This window comes from Hyperolius riggenbachi, chromosome 7 (assembly GCF_040937935.1).
Source record: "Hyperolius riggenbachi isolate aHypRig1 chromosome 7, aHypRig1.pri, whole genome shotgun sequence".
NCBI lineage: Eukaryota > Metazoa > Chordata > Amphibia > Anura > Hyperoliidae > Hyperolius > Hyperolius riggenbachi.
The window spans coordinates 165,610,306-165,623,122 of NC_090652.1; the positions used below are offsets into that span (position 1 = coordinate 165,610,306).

Consider the following 12,817-nt stretch of genomic DNA (forward strand, 5'->3'; position numbering starts at 1 on the left):
TTTAATTGTTTTTAATCTGCAGTTGGCACATTAATAAAGATTTTTTCAAATTCTTATACATCCAGCATTATTGCTCATTTTGTTATTGGTATTAAATTCAGGGGGGGCTCCCTAGTTCTCTTGTTCCCTTTGATTACTGAGCTGGAAGGCAAACACAGCCTTGACCCAGAAGAAAGCCCAGCAGAGGCTTTTCTTCCTCCGCCAATTGAAGAAGTTCGGCATGGCTCAAGAGCTACTGACGTGTTTTTACACCGCCACCATCGAGTCCATCCTCTGCTCCTCCATCCTAGTCTGGTACGCTGGCTCCTCCACCAGAGACAGATACAAACTTCAGAGGGTCATTAGATCAGCAGAGAGAATCATCGGCAGACCTCTCCCTTCGCTTGTCCACCTCCACAACTCCAGGCTACGCACAAGAGCACTGAGGATTGCTGGCGACCCCTCCCACCCGGGCCAGCGGTTCTTCTGCAGACTTCCGTTAGGCCGTAGGTTTCGGTCCATCGCCACCAAAACCTCAAGGCACAGGAACTCTTTCTTTCCCTCAGCTGTCACCCTCCTGAACTCCCTGTAGGTCATTCCATCCCCTCCGCCACTGTTTTCTGAACTGCACCTTGCCGCCCCCCCCCCTTTTTTTGCTTTTTTTGTGTCTGCTTTTTGTTTGCTTTTTTTGTTTGCTTGTATTTATGCCTTGTTTGTATTTATGCCTTTCTGCTTTTTATGCCCCTGTTATCTATACTCTGCTATCTACACTTTTTATCTCTACTTTGTTAATTGCTTGTGCCAAACCCAATTCCGAGCATGACCCTGTCGTGCCTGGCGAATAAAAATGATTCTGATTCTGAGTGGGCGGCCGCACCGCGTCGATGGGCGGGGCTTCACCCCGACGTGCGTACTGAGCGCTCAGGTTAGGCTGGCCGGCCACGCAACTGTGAACAACGTCCTAAGTCCCAACCACTGCTGTTCCTCGAAGCTACACTACAGGCAAGGGTAAGCTGAAAAGGACTTCTTATGGGAACCAGTGCGCTCTGTGAGAGAGTTACAGTTCTCCGTGCGGACATCTAAGCAGGGTTGAGCTGGCTGCTGCAGGAGGACCGCATGAAGCAAGGAAATACACAACAAGCCAACATAAGGCAGATGCAGTTTGATGAGCGGGCGGTAAGATCCTGATACATTAAGAATCTGCGTGACGTGTATTTTAAGCTGAAATCTAGTCGTGTATGGACTGTATTAAAATGGCCTGTGGCCAATACACTACCAGTCAGCAGCAACCCTTATCTCCACACTCTGAAGAAACCTGGAAGAGTGGTACCGGTACCAGAGTGAGTGGAGTGAGTGCAGGCATGCTGTGATTGATGTGTTTGGTGAGACGCGCTCCGCATTAGTTTTAAGTGTTTTTAGGGCTGGGGTATGTGATTTTTGTACTGGCTATTTTTTGATATGACAATAAAGGTGGAAGTTTTTGAATTGATTGGTATTCCCTGAGTGGCTACATATTTGTTTATTTATTCATGTGAATGCAATTTCTATGTGGCTGCTCCTGTGTGAAACACAGTGTTAGGGTAACTTTGATTGGTGAGTGAGATAGACAGGTTATTCTTATAGTTAGAAACCGTCAGGTGGCCTACAACTTTGGACTACCCAAGGGCGGGTTCACACTGGATGGATAAAAAAAACGGATCCATGTAAAAATTAATCCATGACCCTTTGTTCCGTTAGCAACGTCAATGCCACGCATCCGTAAATCTGGAAAAAATTCTCCCTCCTCAAACTTGCATTCCAACAGAGCAATGTGAACAGATCCTATTGCTTTACATAGGATCTGTTCACATCCATTAGGATCTGGTCCTTATGATCCCCTAAACGAACCTTTTTTTATGCCAATGTGAACCGGGCCTTATACCCCTGGTCGGGTAATTAACATCTTCTTGCAGCTTTGTAGCTAAGACAGCTGAGGCCATGCTGCACCTAGGTTGCTCCTGAACCTTTCCTGGCATTTGTATCAAGGAGTCTGGGACTTGTACACAAAACTCAGCTCATGCAGTCTGGTGGAAGTTCTTCTTGGGGAGGAAGAATGGTAAAAACAGCTGTTTCTTCTTGCCTCTGCAGTTTTTTTTTAGGCGGCTTTTCCTTAGCAGCCAAGCAAATGCAAAACGGACATACGAACACTAAACAACGAACAATAAAGATATTAGTAAAACTAAGAACTTTCTTGAAGATGTTCTTTCTCATGTCCATTTACTTCAATGCATTTGGGAAAATGTATGCCCATAGACTTTAATGCATTTAGTAGAAATTTTTGGCATTCAAGCAAATACATTTTTGCACATGTGCTCATCTGTGAAAAAATGTGTTTTCTTATGCTCATGTAGACTTCAATCCATTTGGTGAAAATTAGTTTTCTCAAGGACATATATTTTCCCTAATATTTTAATGTATGCAAACGTGACATTTTCGTGAAAATTGTGGCAAAACTGAAATGGCCATATTCACTCATCATTACACTCCATGCTTTCTAAAATTCACTGACAAATCCTGAAGAAGTATAGGCTCAACCTATATGAGGGTTATCCCAATTATTACAGTAGCTCAGTAGCTAGTATCAGATTACAGGCCAATGTACAACTACAGTGTTCTGGTCTGTTTCATCGAGAAAGGTGTGCCTGTGCACTACTACTTAATGAGCTAATAAATGGGATAATTCTATCATGAATTAAGCCCCTACCTCTCTGTGGGATATCTGTCAGACTAACAACCATTAGGTGGAAATCAAGTTAGGCAAGTTCATTTTCTAACCTGCCACTCATAACAGTAAGGGCCCACTCATACCTTTCTATATTTGTTGATTTTTTCTAAAGTGACTGCATGAAGTTGGATCTAGTAGTTAAGGAGATCTTTAAAAAAGGTGCCCTTACATTTGTGGTGCAGATTCCCTTGCATTGGTTACACAATTGATCCTGTTGCAGAAATGCTTGATGAATGCTCCCCGCCATGACTAAGGGGCCATGGAGAAGAATAACTTGTAGATACATTGACCACATGCAGCATTAGTGATATCAGGTAGTACGGACACAAGATTTGGTTATATTCAAGTGGCATGAGGAGGGACAGTGGCATGGTACAATCAGGGAGTGGCTTCTGGCAGGCAGGGTATGGAGGGGATCAGTGCACTTAGGGGTGACACTCATTAATATAATACAATAACATTTGTAACATTTGTAAAGTGCTATTCTCCCATAGGACTCAAAGTGCATTTAAAACTTTAGATAAATGTCAACCTCTCTAAGGGATCAGAAAATTACAAAGGTAAACAACATGTTGACCAAGTCCATAGAATCAGGCCCTGTAATAGCTCGTAGACGCGCAACATGAAATTAATAATGATTAATATACTGTAAATCATGACATGAGTGCTATTAAAAACTTCTATAATCTGTTACCACTGCCTCAAAATCAATTAATACTTTAATGAAGGACAAGAATGTAGTTCTAGAGTTTCTCAACACAGCAATCACTGTGCTCCCAAAACCAGTACAACCCCCAATCGCCGGGGACCCAGTGCTACAAGGCGAGAGCTCTAACCAGTATGCCAGGTAGAGATACAAGTCAAGGCTTCTCCCTTTCCCCAGCCATTTTAGCCCCTAGCATGAAATGTGGAATCTTTGGATGTAAAATTTAGAGAATGCCTTGAAATCTTCTAATACCAAATTAATTGGAAAAAATAGAGAGTATGTTTATTTGAGAATTACTTAATTCTAACTCTCACCGACCCCATAGTAACCATTCCAAACCCATTAGCTAATTTACATAAATTTGGCTTGTTGTCAAGATTGTGTATAAATGTATATAAATTAGAAATAATAATCTGTAACATTCACCTTCAAACTGAACATTAATCTGGTGCAAGGTCTACAACTAGTTACACTTCATGTTTCACAAGCTGGTCTATAAAGACCCTAGACAGGCCATGTTGCATGACAAGGTAGTTGGTATCACTGCGTGCCAAAATAAGTTTGACATTTTGCTCTTTCTTGCTGCTGCCATGACTGTTGCAAAACATTGGTAAAACCTTCAGTGGACTACAATGAAGTCTAGACTAAGATGAATATTTTAATGATAAATAATAAATTGACTAGTATCCTTAGAGACACCCACCAAAACGTCCCAAAAGTATGGGAACCCTGGATCCAAACAGTGTAAAAAACTGACAGAAGGAACAATTTTGTACACAGTCCAAATCCTTCAAAAAAGATATTGGGTTTGGCTAGGCATTAGACAAACTAATTTCCTGAAAAGTAAGAATGATTCACAAGAAAATCAGAAGTGCATAGATTGCACTTATGTGCTGTGCAGAAGTACATTGCGATAGGTAGCACCCTGTATGTGCCCCCAATATAGGTAGCCAGGTGTCCCATTATAGGTAACCTCCCCATATGTGCCCCCAGTGTAGGTAGTTGGGTGTCCCTTAAATGTAGCCAAATGTAGCCCCCCCCCAGGTGCCTCCACTATAGGTAGCCAGGCTCCGCTATACATCCTCCAGTATAGGTAGCCAGGTGTCTTCTTACAGGTACCCCCCATATGCGCCCCCAGTATAAGTAGCCAGGTGTTCTCTTATAGGAAGCCCCCCAAGTATAATTGTCCAGGTAATAGTTTCAGTGGCGCTGGGAGAGGGGCTGAGTCCTCCCTTCCTCCCCTTCAGTGTTGCCTGCAATATTCAGAGCTCATTTCATGGAAACTCTCCTCCCCCGTGCTCAGGAAATCATGCAGTATAGGTCTGCATCCCACCGGACATCTCTGTCTCCAGTGGTGCTCGTGCTCTACTTCTTAATTGTAGAGCATGAGCGGTGATGGAGACAGAACTGCCCAGCGGGACGCAGTCCTCTACTGCATGACGTCCGGAGCCCGAGAAAAGTTAGTTTACCTAAAATAACCGCTGTGTTGAAACTCTGAATATTACAGGGAGCATAGAGGAGATGGAGGGGAGGAGTCAAGCTCCCTAACCACAGAGCTCTGCCACTGCGCCCCCTTCCTGTACGGCACCCAGGACGGTCTCCCGTCTCGCAGCACCCTAGAAATGAGTCTGCACACGCGCCATGTGCTGCTGCTGTGCATTGAGCAACTGAGGAAGTGGAAAAGAGGAGAGAAGCCAGAAGGAAATTGTGAAAGGAGGGAGTAAGCTGAAATGGTGAGGCTATTTGTAGAAACACCTGTGGCCTAATTATGCTGTTAAAGCGGTATTGTCACCATAAAAATCAAATTTCAACAACAACTGGTCTGAGTGTATTAAAGCGGAATATAACTCTGCATTTCAACTTTGCTCTAAAACATTATTTACAGTATATTATATGCAACCAGCATTTTTTTTTTTACTAGACCAGCATTGAAAGGGTTACACAGGGCTTTAAAGTTCCTGGAGATTTCTGCAGACGCATCCGAAGCTCAGATAGTTACATTTTGTTTACATAAATGTATCTAAGTGTTGAATGTTACACACTTTGGCTGTCCTCCAGCTCAGTCAGAGAGATGAGTCACATTCAACACTTAGATACATTTATGTAAACAAAATGTAACTATCTGAGCTTCGGATGCGTCTGCAGAAATCTCCAGGAACTTTAAAGCCCTGTGTAACCCTTCCAATGCTGGTCTAGTAAAAAAAAAAATGCTGGTTGCATATAATATACTGTAAATAATGTTTTAGAGCAAAGTTGAAATGCAGAATTATATACCGCTTTAAGTGATAAAGATGCTAATCCTGCATTCAAAACTTTTTCTGCTGTTATGGTTTGGAGTTATCACATACTTTAAGAGCACTGGCCCTAGTGCCAAACAGTGCCAAAGAGTTGAATGCTGGGAGTTCTTTTTGAATGCTGGGAGTTCTTTTTATCTATAATATATTCCTTCCATTTATTTCCCTGTCTAGCTGATCACTTGTGTTGACAAGCAAGGCTGAGGTGACTCAGTGATTGGATGTGTAAATAAAAAAAGACTCTGGGAGGAGGGCAGCTAATGAATACACAATGAGCAAGAGAAGGGAGGGGGGGGGGGGGGTAGGAAACAAGAGTCAGGGAGGATATGATGTCAGCATTAAGCTTGGCAAGATGGCCACTGCCTAGAGTAGGATTCTCTGCTTTTCCTTTATAACATTCACAGGAATCGTTACGTGGATAGCACAATACATCTGTTATGTAAGTAGAAGTAGTATTTATCTACTTATACATGTGCTTTTTATTTCTAGGTTAGCATGGGTGTTGCTTGTTCTTTAAGGGAACACATGCTGCATAATTATGCTACTTGGGATAACATGCTGAATAAATCTTCTTACTTGGAGACAGATACTGTGCAATTGTTATTTTGGAGACACATGCTGCTTAATTATGTTATATGTTATTGTGATTATGCATTCATGTGTTAAAGGGGCAGGGCCAGTTCTCTCATGAAAGGGGATCTGAGATAATCTTTTACTCATTGCATAATTGTGTTCCTTTCATATAGTTTACAGGGCATTCCTCAAGCCAAATACTTTTTTTGTTTTGTTTTAATACTCTAATTCCCTATAAACTAAACAAGCTTCGCCCACAGCTTTCACAGTGCCTTGGCACTGTAGCAAGGGCTTATGGGAGCTCAGTCTGGGCAGGAGGAGGAGGAGGTTACTAGCCATTGATTGCAGAGGGGAGGAGAGGGGAGGGGGAGAGGGGACTGAATTTACACACAGGCAAGCTGATAGCATCTCCAGCCCTCAGCCTGTGACAATGTGACAAACAAAACACGTCTGCCCCCATTGTATCACAGGAATACATAATCTTAAACTTTTGATTATTGGCCCTGGTGTGGTCGCAACCTCTGCATCCCCTATTGTTGCCAATACAGTTATATCTGTCTGTCCTTGGTACTACCTCCTACCTCAGCAAATTGTCATTTTCCTTAGCATGTGTGACACAGTCAGGCCCGGATTTACATCACTGGAGTCTATAGGCACAAATGTCCTGACACTCTAGACCAGTGATCTGCAAACTTGACTCTCCAGCTGTTAAGGAACTACAAGTCCCACAATGCCTTTGCCTTTATGAATCATGACTATGGCTGTCAGACTCCTGCAATGCATTGTGGGGCTTGTATTTCCTTAACAGCTGGAGAGCCAAGTTTGCAGATCACTGCCCTAGACTTTGCCCTCCATAAACCTACAAATCCCCTCCGAACCGAAACCACAAGTGTGCTGGATAGCCCAGCAGTGACTTCACCCTTACGTCCCTTGGTGTTGCACCCCCCATTCAGGTAAATACTTAACAACTAATAATAAATGAACACACGTAACACACAATTGGCGAAAGGCCGCGGCCGTTTATTGGGGTACAACAAATCTGCAAAACTCGTCCAGATACCATAAATTGAGAAATCAAATAATTTTATTAACCAGAAAATTAAAAACAAAAATCACCATTAAAGGATTAAATCATTGTCATCATAGAAAAAACAAATGTCCGCCCGCAGGGTGACATTACCCATGACTGTACCCCATATGCAGCCGCAACAAGGAAATTGGGAGGGGGGGGGGGGGAGGAAGCGCAGAATCTTCTTTTGCTGATTCAGCCGGCTGCACTTGCTACACAGCCGGCCTCTTTTATACTGCCTCCTCCTTTCTCATTGGCCTGTTTGCGCAGCCTGCGAACACAGGCCCAATCACCGCTGAGTCTTCCTCCGTGCTGCCAGGGGAGGCCACCTGCAATTGATTAAAGAAGAGCCAGTACCTTGCGATATTAACCCATTCGGGGGGGGGGGGGGGGGGGGGCTCCACCACGCAGGTGCTGGTTCTAATTGCCTGCCCCTTACATTCCTGTCATAGCTACAGGTGTCCCTTAGCATTATGTATCCAGAGGTACCCTTAATATTAAGTAGTTAGAGGTGTCCCCAAGTATTAGGTAGCTAGAAAAACCTCAGTATTAAGTAGCTAGTGGTCCCCCTGTCTGCGTGGAGATCTTATCAGTGAAATGCTGAGAGCCGGGTGAGTAACCTCTCATTTACGCTCTGCTCGGGTCTCAGCATAGGGAAGGAGGGAGCGAGGCACTAGTGGAGGGGAGTGAGCCGCATTTCCATCATCTGGCGCCTGTAGGCACGTGCCTACAGTGCCTTATGGTAAATCCGGCCCTGGACACAGGCATGAGGACCAGAGACTCATGTCTGTGCCTCTGTCAGGTTAGGTAAAACAGCTATGCCACACTACTGTAATACAATGCTTACAGCATGAAACCTAGGTTCATGTACTTTTGTATGTTAAATATTTAGATCTACCCACATTCTGTTATAGTTTCACTTTTTACTGAAGCTCTTTCTCTCCTAGCATTCTACTTTATTTGTTCTGCACTGTTGGCTGTATACACCACTGCTCTTTGCTTTTCCCTTTAAGAGGAATCTCTGGTTTGCTCCCCATCAGAAGATTTGTAAGTACTCCCGGTCGGAGGTAACCTGATTTGTAATTTAAGATTACTCTGATGAGAGTTTTGTAAACAAATAATTCAGAACCAGACGCAGAACATAGCTTCAGAATATAAGATTAACGAAAATATGTCTATTTTATTGAGAACAAAATAGTGTTGTGAAGTTGTGAACTTGGTGCTTTACTGCTCTGCGCAAAATCTCAGTAACTGTTTACACTGAGCTGCATTCTTTGTCACCACGGATATGTCAGAGCGCTTCCAGGCGACACATTGGGAAAGCCGCCCACAAACACAAGTTGCACCCTTCCTGTAAGCCTCATCCAGCTTCCATAGCAACGGCTGCGCGTCGCCTTGTGGGGGAGCTCCGTACAGGGGACTGGGGAAAGCTGCCTTGTTGAAGCCCGTGACTGAAGCATTGGATCACGTAGGACGAGACAGATCCTGTGGAAGCTGAATGGGATTTTAACAAGCGTCATTACAAGTAGCCGCACAAACTAAGCTAAGCTACAAAGAGCCGCGCTCAGTAACGTAGCAACAGAGTATACACAACTAGAGCAGTGCTTGGACTTGACATTAGTTTTTTATGCCTTCCTAAACGAGGACTACAGGAGAAAGGCAAGCTTCAGAATGGAGCAGGTAAACTTTTGACTTATAAAGAGCATAACCCCGACAAGTGTCATCATGTGGTGTTAAAATGCATGAGAAAATCGTGAGCTTACATGACAGTTCTGTGGTACTGAGCTAAGTTTAAGTTTTCCCGTAAACCACAAACGTCAAATGCTCTGAATTCAGACTTGTGTATTTGTAAAACCTTTTACCTGTCTGTCCTGCATTTGTGCAATTCTGGTCAAAGCTGGAGGTGTTCCAACGAAATAGCCTACATCGTCAAGCCTTGCACACATCTTCAATCGTAATCGCAAGCGTTTTGCGATTTTGTGCGGTGTTTTTTTTCCCCCCGGCGCTCAATTGCGCGCTGCATTTTTGGTAAAAGTTCTTTTCCAGAGCGGTTTTGTCATTCACTCCCTGACGCAAGTCAGGAAGTGAACTCTTTGACCCGGAAAATAATAAATGCAATGTATTTATTGTACAAAAAATGCGAACGCAATCACTGCATAAAGCGGTTTTGTAAGTGTTTAGCGCTCTTCCTATACCTTCCATTATAGCAAAAACGCCCCAAAAATGGTACAGGCACCGCTTTGCGGACCGCAAAGAGGGCGCAACATGCTGATATGAACCTTCTCATAGAAAGTCATTGCACAAGTGTTTTGTGGGCAATTTTGAAAATCGCCTGCGCTGGAAAAAAGGGCAAAAAACGCCCTTAGTGTGAACGAGCCCTCAAAGTAACTACAACCAACATACATTACACTGACTTATCTGTCTTCTACTTTCTCTCTAACCTTTCCTTGTCTAACACCACCACCCTCCTAGTGCCTAACACTAACCTCCCCTCCTATTGCCTAACACTAACCCCCCTCTTAATACCTAACACTAACTTACCGCCTTTAGTGCCTAACACTAACCTCCCCCCCAATACCTAACACTAACCTAACTTCTTTTACTTTGCTCGTAGTCTGGTCTGACATGAAGGTTAGTACGTTGGGGCACTGGTCAGTGGGGAAGCCATCTTCTGTTGCAAAGAATTAAAGGGAACCCGAGGTGAGAAGGATATGGAGGCTGTAAATGCATATTTTGGGAGATAGATGCCAAAATATATCCTTCAAGGGAACCTTAACCGAGAAAAAAAAAAAGTCTCACTTACCTGGGCTCCCCCAGCCCCCTTCAGATGTCTTGTGCCCGTGCCATCACTCACTGATCATCCGGTCCTCTGCTCAGTTTAGTTTTCAGCAGTGCGCATCCTCAATCGCACTCCCGTCCCTGTGGCCGTCTTGCGTCTGCACAGTACTTGTAATCTGTACGTATGTGCGTGTAGTACTACCTATGCGTACTGCGCAGGCGCAAGATGACTACAGGGACGGGAGCGTGATTGAGGACGCACGCAGCCAGAGCCATGCAGGTGCACTGCTCAAAAAGGAAACTGACCCATGGCGGTGGACCGGATGATCGGTGAGTGACGGCGTGGGCACAGGATGTCTTCAGGTAAGTAAAACTTTTTTTTTTACTCGGTTAAGGTTCCCTTTAATGGCATAGCACTTCACCAATCGTAATCACAATTAGATACAAGAATATGAATAAGTAGAAAAAATATATCAGGAAACCAGTACTAAAGTTGAGCTTTATTTTTTAATATTCCAAAAGTGCAAAGAGGTACAAAAATCTTAATTCAATAAATCCATCCATAGACATAAGGGGGCCATACACTAATAAATGGCCACCAGATCGACTAACAGATAGATCCCTCTCTGATCGAATCTGATCAAAGAAGGCTCTATTATTTTGCCCATACACTGCACACAGGTTTGAATCGATTTCAGCATGAAATTGATTCAAAACCTGTGGAACCGTCACTTGCCTCGCCGTCCCTTGACCTCCGCCCATTCAGGCTTTCCCGGCTAGCAGCAATAACATCACCTGTCTGGCCGGTGCGAGTCCCCGGGATCTGACAGGAAGTGAAGAGGAGACCGAGAAGAAAGTGAGTCAGCATGGACCCTGGGGACTCCCGCCGGCTGAACAAGTGATCACTGATGTTATTGCTGCCACTATGCTGCGTCCGTGGTTGCCGCATCAAATGCCGCCACACCCTACCCGCCAACAATCAAGCAAAATTTTCCGTCAGGACTGATTGACTGAATCGTCTGATGTCGGATGGCTATCGGTCGATCGGTCATCATTTGCGTTAACGATTTCACAGCAGATTCAATCACAGTGATCAAATCTGCTGTGTATTGGTGGGAATTTGACCCAGTGTATGTGGTTACTATAGGCCTGTTAAGAATTGTACAGTGCAATAGGTTTGGTAAACGATTTTTAAGGCCTTAAAAATCGTTTACCAAATCTGTTGCACTGTACGATTCTTAACAGGCCTATCTATATCTGTGGATGTATTTATTGATTGAAGATTTTTGTACCTGTTGTACCTTTTTGCACTTTTGGAATATTAAAATATAAAACCCTTCTTCAGTACTGGTTTCTTGATATATTTTTCTACTTATACATACTCAGGATATAGAGGCTGACATATTTATTTCCTTTTAAACAATACCAGTTACCTGGCAGCCCTGATGATCTATTTGGCTGCAGTAGTGTCTGAATACCACCAGAAACAAGCATGCAGCTAATCTTGTCAGATCTGACAATATTGGGTGAAACACCTGATCTACTGCATGCTTGTTCAGTGTCTGTGGCTAATAGTATTATTATAGGCAAGGCATCAGCACGATAGCTAGGTAACTGGTATTGCTTAAAAGGAAATAAACATGGTAGCCTCCATATACTATACCGCTCACCTCGAGTACACTAAAACTCCTGGCTGAAACTCCAAACAGGGCCTTTGGCAATGTTATGTCTCTAGTCTCTAGTCTGCAAATCTTTTTTTTTAATTGTTCTGGTTGGACTTGATGGGCAGATGTCTTTTTTCAACCAAACTAAGTATATAACTATGTAATTGGGTTAGGGGATTGCTTATGTGCATCTTTGGAACCTGTATCGGAAGCCAGTTATTCTTTTCTGCCCACCTCAATTTTCATTTAGTTGGTGATTTAGCGGCATTACACGAGAGCAGAGTAATATACCGTATTAGTTCTAAGAGCCATGCTTTTCCAATGCCTCAGCAGTAGTCCTAGCAAACAACTCTTCTTAGTACAGCTATTTTCTTTGATTCTTTGTATTATTGATATAAGTTGAAAACATTTATGTAAAAAATGTTAATGAAAAAATGAGACCTGCTTGTTTGAGCTCAGCACTGAGTGCTGAAACTAGGCACTGTGCCGCTATAGCAGTAATGCTATAATGCATGGGGTGTGTAAGGGTAATTCGGGGGTCCGACGGCCACTGGAACCTGAATTACAACTCCATCCAAGTTGCTAGGACTCTGAAGGGAAAAAGTATTTAACACCGCCAGGGATTTGAGCCGCAGCATGGTGAGCCATCATTCGGCTCACCCTGCGCTTAGCTCGCCGTGGACGAATAATAGGTATGCTTAATATTAGCATACCGTATCTCCCCAGCCATCCTATTTTGATGTGGTCTGTAAGGGGACATGAAAAAGAAGGACTGAAACCTGGCTATGAATGCTCTACCGCAGTGGTGCCCAACCTTTTTTTTGCCCGAGGGCCGCACTTCATATCAAGATCAATTTCGCGGGCCGGGAACACATACATACAAAATTTAAATGTAATTCTTTAACATTTTTTTAGTAACAATGCTGTGTGATGTCACACTGTCCTCTGAGATGAGAGGCCAGAGCAGCTGCAAAGCATCTGGGAGAGGAG

The 12,817-nt window shown here is 43.6% G+C and overlaps 1 protein-coding gene across 1 annotated transcript in view; it reads left to right on the top strand.

The window, feature by feature from the left end:
- The first annotated feature begins 8,728 nt into the window (after window positions 1–8,728).
- Window positions 8,729–12,817, top strand: part of LOC137524699 (dynein axonemal heavy chain 7-like) — a 565,826-nt gene continuing 561,737 nt past the window's right edge. The window contains exon 1 of the mRNA XM_068244848.1: window positions 8,729–9,065. Within this exon, the coding sequence (XP_068100949.1) occupies window positions 9,057–9,065 (9 nt within the window). The 5' untranslated portion in view covers window positions 8,729–9,056. The remainder of the gene's footprint in view (window positions 9,066–12,817) is intronic.